The sequence below is a fragment of the Hipposideros armiger genome, unplaced genomic scaffold (genome assembly GCF_001890085.2).
Source record: "Hipposideros armiger isolate ML-2016 unplaced genomic scaffold, ASM189008v1 scaffold_826, whole genome shotgun sequence".
NCBI lineage: Eukaryota > Metazoa > Chordata > Mammalia > Chiroptera > Hipposideridae > Hipposideros > Hipposideros armiger.
Genome location: NW_017732176.1, coordinates 559,335 through 565,945, shown reverse-complemented (window position 1 = coordinate 565,945; position 6,611 = coordinate 559,335). Strand labels below are relative to the sequence as shown.

Sequence of the window (6,611 nt, the reverse complement as noted above, 5' to 3'; positions counted from 1 at the left end):
AATTGGCACAGGATCCCACTACATACACCTATTAGATCCACTTACATCAAATAAGGTGTGGTATCGAGACATGGCCATGAAATACCCTACTCATACTACAGACTGCGTCACCCTGAAACTGCAAACCTCTTAGAACGTTGGAATGAAAAGCAGGAAGGTTAACAGAATGGGAACAACCAAAGGCAGGGAAGGGGAAAGAAGGAAGGAAGGAAGGAAGGAAGGAAGGAAGGAAGGAAGGAAGGAAGGAAGGAAGGAAGGAATGAAAGAAGGAAGAAAGGAAGGAAGGGAGGGAAGAAAAGAGGGAGGGAGGGGAAGGGAAAGGAAGGGAAGGAAGAAGGAAAGAGAAACCTGGACTAGAGGCTGTGTTTTTAAACAAATTTATCCACTCCAAGAATCATGCAGAGTGTACAAATTCTTTTACCTAATTCAAAACCTCCCCTCAATAATCTCCATTACTTTGAAACAAATAAACTTCTAATATAACATCATTCCATAAGCTCTTACTGCGTTCACATGTTGGTGTTTCAGGACTCCACGTGCCATCCCCTTGGCATGAAGCGTCAAAGACTTCTCTCCCAAAACATAAATATGAAATCGAGTCTCCATAGAAATAGTCACAGCTACTGGCAACACTTTTTTTTCTCCTTTGAAGGATTTTGCCATTCGTCAGATCTGGTTCTGGGCAACACACCTCTAAAAAATAAAAAGTGAGGCTAACGGTTGGTAAAATCACCATGAGGAGGCCCTATGGCTAAGGGCCTCATTTCCACCTTTGGAAGAGCTCACCACAGAAGAGACGGGGCAAACTCATTATCTGTAATAACATAAATTTTTATTTTCTGGATTGCAAACATTTTCTAGTCAATTATGAATGCAATAGAAAAAAAAACCCTATAGAAGAATTAATTCTTTATGAATCCATTTAAATATAAAACATTAATATAAAAAATAGAAGGTTTCTGTGGTTAAATCAGCTCCTCAAGGATTTGTAATATTTTGCTTTCCAAATAGTTATAGTCTATACCAGAAGGACTAAAATAATTTAAGTATATTTCTTTTTTAAAAAGGTAGTTTCAGGCCTACAAAACAATGTAATAATTATACATTTACACCTCTCACAAAGTGATACCCCCCACAATCAACCAAAATGCCCATCAATAATGATTGGATAAAGAAACTATAATACATTTATACCATTAAGTGTTAGTCGGTCATAAAAAACAATGAAATCTTACCATATGCAACAATATGGGTGGAACTAGAGAATATTATGCTAAGTGAAATAAGTACATTTATTTCATATATATATATATACAGTGTTTTTATTTTTAATATTTTTTAATTTTTAAATTACAGTTGACATACAATACTATATTTGTTTCAGGTTATGACATGGTGATTAGACATTTATATAACTTACGAGGTGATCACCCTGATAAGTCTAGTGCTCATCTGACACTATACATAGTTATTATAATATTAGTGACTATATTGCCTATGCAATACTTTATATCCCCATTGCTATTTTGTAACTACCAGTTTTTTTCTTTGTTTGTTTGTTTGTTAGGATTAAGAAACTGTGGTACACTTATATAATAGAGTATTACTCAGGCATAAAGATAAAATAAGTATATTTCTTAACAAAATACTTCATTGCACTTCCAAAATTATACTGAATTATTCCATTTGGTTATATTTAACTAATTCTTAATCAGGAACTTCCCCCCATGCCCTGATTTAAACATTCCCGTCTTCCCTATCACATCTGTACTCACCACACAGGACAGGTGGACATTGCAATAGAGACAGAACCCCAAGAAGGTAGAGTGCGGGGAAAATTCTCTGCATGGTGCAGAGTCTGAGATACAGCACTGGGGTTCAGTGTTCTCAGAAACCCTGAATCAGGCTGAAGTGGAAGCTCTAAGTCACTAATAAAATGATGCCTGAACCAAGAAACTAAGTCTTGGCAATGCCATAGCTNGAAAAGGCTCACTGCCCTATCCCACTGCAAAGAAGTCTAGTGTCAGCAAAAGTTGTTCATCGACGCAGAACTTTAAATGAGATTATTCAGGTCTCAATCTTAAAAAAGAACTCCTGACAAATGATCATTAACAAAGGTCTTCAGGGAGCAAAATAACCCTTCTCTCTTATAAATAGCTCCATGGAGACAAGAATGAATCTAGGTAGAAAGAATTGGATACTATTTTGAAAGAAAGAAAAAATAAAAGACAGGAAAATCTTTTGAAAAATGTTATAAAATGTTCTTAAAAGAAATTTAAAACTTCAGTGAAGGGGTTGGAATATGAAGCCAAGGAAATCTGGGAGCAAGGTTCATGGGAACAAAAAGGGAGCTGATAAACATCTGATGTCTCTGAATGTTGGAACAATCTTGATAAACTGAAAAATGTATTGGAACATTTAAGAAAAACTGGAAGTAGAAATACAGAAAACTAAGCAAGGAAGCAAACAACATCCCTAAAAGGGGCATCAGTACACCAGAAGAGAGCAAAAGAAAGTTGTGAAGAAAGGAAACATGCTCACAGAACACTACTTGGTTTAAAGCACTCATAACAGGTAAAAGTTATTGATTTAACTAAAATTGTGCAATAACTACATTGGAAGAAAGAAGCAGAAAAAGAAGATAATTAAATTAGAAGATGATAAAACCTTTGTAATCAATAGATAAATGGATGCTTCATGAGAAAAGTAGAAAAAATAAATTATCTAAAAATATGGTGATACTTCGTAGTCGGTGTAGAGGACTGACCACCACACTGTATTTCTGAAGCTGATGTTGAATAATAATGTATGTCAATTATAGTGATATATACATATAGTCACGGGACATGGAGTAGAGTGTGGGAATGGAGTCAATGGAATTGTAATAGATGAGTATGATATTAGGGGTAGGAGGGCAGTAGATGGGGGAGGGGGGTTGTTCCTGTGCAAAGGGTGAAAAGGATAATTATTGCATCATTCTGTACACCTGAAACTAATAATAAAAACAATTTAAAAATTAAAATATTGTGATAGATGCAGGGAAAAACTGCTCCAAGAGGTGACAGTGGTCCTCTGGGACTAGGGAAAAGGAATTGTGGGTCTGCTTAGTACAGAAATTTGTTAAACGTATACATATGTTAAACTTCATTTTAAAGATAAATAAAGTTGTAGGACAAGAAATAGTTGCACTTGTAATGTGGTTTATAATTTATAGAATTATGTACAAAAATTAAAAGTATTGGGCTGGCCAAGCAGCACCTTGGTTAGGAGTTGGCTTGGGACACCAGCTCTGATCAGTGGGCCCTGGTTCGGATCCCACATGAGGGCCAGTGACACTTCACCCTCTACCGCTAAGATGGTGAACAACAGCTTCACCTGGAGCTGGGCTGCTGTGATTCACCGGTGATGGTGTAGGCTGCAGTGGGACTCGCTGGCAGCTGGCTAGAGCTTTTGTGAGCTGCTGTAAGGTGCCGTGAGCAGCCGTTCAACTGCCAGAGAGTAACTGCCTCTCCCAGGAAGAGAGCAATGATAATACCAACATGGGCCAGTGAAGCAACGTCCTCCGCAACTAGACTGGAGAGAAAAAGGACAGCAACTTGTCTATTCCCCTTTCCCGATTCCCCAATAAAATCTTAAAAGCAAAAAAAATTAAAAATATAAATCTTAAATTTAAACTTAAAATAGAAATGGAGAAATGGAAAATGTAATGAAGTTGAACTATGTAAACCCTCCTTTATCTTTTCAATATTTGTTTGCATATACATGTATTTATTTTAGATAATTTTTGAAAGGCATTTAAATAGAAGAATCAGTTAAAGGATAGAGGAAAAATTTATGTCAGTGTGAAAATAAGTCTCTGTAATGCTCCTTTATATTCATAGAGAATGGTAAGGAAGAAAACATGGAGGGTTGACATTTAAAAGTCTCAACTATTTCTTCTATACAACTAAAGAATGAGGCTCGAGGTAGATAATTCTTCATCTGAGCACGTAATAATATGAAAATATAAGCATACTTAGCTCTTCAATTCTAACCCACTAATAAAATGGTGTGGAAGTTGACTTTCCTGTTAGCGAGAATCTTAATTTCATTTAGGAAAATGGGAAAAATTTGTTCTTTCCCATCTGATCCCAATATCCAAACCAATTTCTCTATATCAATAAAATATTCTTAAACACAGCTACAGAAATCTAGCAAGGATTTCTATGTTTTCTAATCAGTGAACTTGTTAGTGAGTATAATGGCATGCAGTGTGCCCTGATACTCTACTGTATCAAATACAAATGAGGTTTTTATCCTATTCTACACACAACATGTGCTATAGTAAAAAAATAAAATAATGTGATATAAATATTAAATGATTTAAGTGATATAAAATAGAAAAGTAATTCAACTAGCACATAAGAAAATAAAATAAATAAGGTCATGTGTTTAAAATTATTTCTTAATAAAAGACACTTTTCTGAGTGAGGTTTCTTGGCAAGGAAGGGGTATAGTCACTCTTGCTGTAAGGTGAGGGTGAATGAGATTTAGTAAGAGGCAGTGAGCGAAATAGCAATTGCCTGATATTTATCCACATCTAACCCCAAAGAACTGGTCAGGTTCCTCTCTTTCAGTCCCTGCTGCTCTTGGAAGTAAACGGAGAGAACAATTACAGAAAGACACAGACATAAACAAAATGGACATTTGTTTGGATTTCCTTTTCTTACAATTATACAGCTCCTGCTAACACAAGATATTCTGGCAATTCAATATTTTTTTAAAAATGATGTATCAGGGCTGGCCGAGTGGCACGTTGGTTAACAGCTGGCTTGGGATGCCAGAGGGCCACGGTTCGGATCCCACATATGAGGGCCAGTGACACTGCCCTCTACAGGTAAGATGCTGAACAACAGCTCAACCTGGAGCTGGGCTGCTATGAGTCGCCAGTGACAGCATAGGCTGCAGCCCCTGCTGCAGTGGGTTGCCATGGGCTACCGTGTGTAGCCAGCAGCCAGCGAGAGCANAGATTGATGTTTCTGTATGCCCTTTGTACTTTTTGCTTTGGGTACCATCTGAATATAATAATTATGTAAAATAAATCAAATAAAATATTTCATGCTGCCTCTGGTTGGAAAGAAACTTTACTCTCAACCCTTTCATGACAGTCCCACCCACTTAGCCACGGGCTGAAAGGGGAGCTGGAGTTACCTTTACATTGAGGGACTTCAGGTGACCAGCGTGAAGAACTGCAAGAGAGCGTGTCCTGTCCATGCAGCACGTATCCTTTGTCACATTCATATTTAATATCCCTATTTCTATGATAGAATGGACCAACTTCTTTATATTGTCCGTGGGCAACGACAGGAGGATAACTGCAACCTTGGTGGTAAGACATGAGACAGCTTGAGCTTGTAGAATGTAAAACATAACACATTTCAGAATCTGCATGGTTTGTAGGCAGCTTTGACCTGTCCTGCCATCTTCTCCACCAACAGGGTCGCTTAGCCAAACCCAAGCACCTGTGCTTCCCTCCTGTAAGCCTCAGGCTGAGGAACCATCATGGCCCCCTATTGGACACATGGCGGTCATTTCCATTATCCTTCAAAGTATAACTGGAAGAGACAAATTGGTCATTGGCACAACCCCTTTATTGGATCTTTGGCCTATGGGGTAAGAGCTGGCATATAGAAGAAAGCCAAGTAGAAGTCATTGATACGGCACAGAGCCCTCCCTCATGAAGCTAAGAAAGTAAAATTTTAAAATCTACCATATACCAAGGGGTAGGAGGAAAGGCACTCGCCACTCTTAAAGAACTAAAGATGCAAGGGTGGTCATCCTCAATATATCTCTATTTATTTCACCAGACTGTCTACTACAAAAATTAGAATTCTGGAAAATTATAGTAGACTATTGAAAACTCAACGTTTTAGTTCCTATTGCAGCCACTGTACCAGATGTAGTATCTCTGCTGAGCAGATGAATGTGTCTTCAGGTAAATGAAGCCACGAATTTAGCAAAGGCCTTCTCTCCCATTCTTTCAGGAGGAAGTTCAGAAGCAGTTTGCATACACATGGAAGGGTCAAGGTTGTATATGTGCAGTTTTAGCCCTGGGATATGATCATTCAATTGCCCCTGTCGTGATAGAGTCTGAAGTTATCATGAGCATTTGGATATCCCCAAAATATCATATTCATCCAGTATATCAATGGCATGATGTTAATTCTACTGAATGAGCAAGATACTAGCATGATGTGAGTGAGATAAGAGAATATGTATATATATATTAATCTCAATCTCTGCCCTCTGCCCTCAGATCCTGGCTCAGAGCTCCTAAAAACCTTGTAATTTCTTATGTGATAAGAGCACTAGGAGCATCTTTAGCTCTAATGAGGCCACTCTGGGTGAGCTTCTGGATGGGGGCTAGTCACCAGAAAGACCAAGCCATGATTAGAAGTTTAGAATTTTCAGCCCCATCATCCATCCTCCAGAGACAGGCTGGAAACAGAATTAATAATTGATCATGCAGATGTGAGGAAGCCTCCATAAAATCCCTATAGTAGTGGTATTGGAGAGCTTCCAGGTGGGTGAACACATCCACTTATGGGGAAAATAAAGCACCCCAACTCCAC

General features: G+C 38.0%; 1 protein-coding gene across 14 annotated transcripts in view; it reads right to left on the bottom strand.

Annotated features, from left to right (window-relative positions):
- Nucleotides 1–6,611, bottom strand: part of C4BPA (complement component 4 binding protein alpha) — a 91,476-nt gene that overhangs the window by 45,404 nt on the left and 39,461 nt on the right. For 12 of the 14 annotated variants that reach the window (XM_019629158.1, XM_019629157.1, XM_019629150.1 and 9 more), the window contains one exon: nt 5,191–5,361. In XM_019629158.1, the coding sequence (XP_019484703.1) occupies nt 5,191–5,361 (171 nt within the window). Of the gene's footprint in view, nt 1–504; nt 694–5,190; nt 5,362–6,611 lie in introns of all 14 variants that reach the window. The other 2 variants (XM_019629159.1, XM_019629162.1) reach the window with 1 other exon arrangement.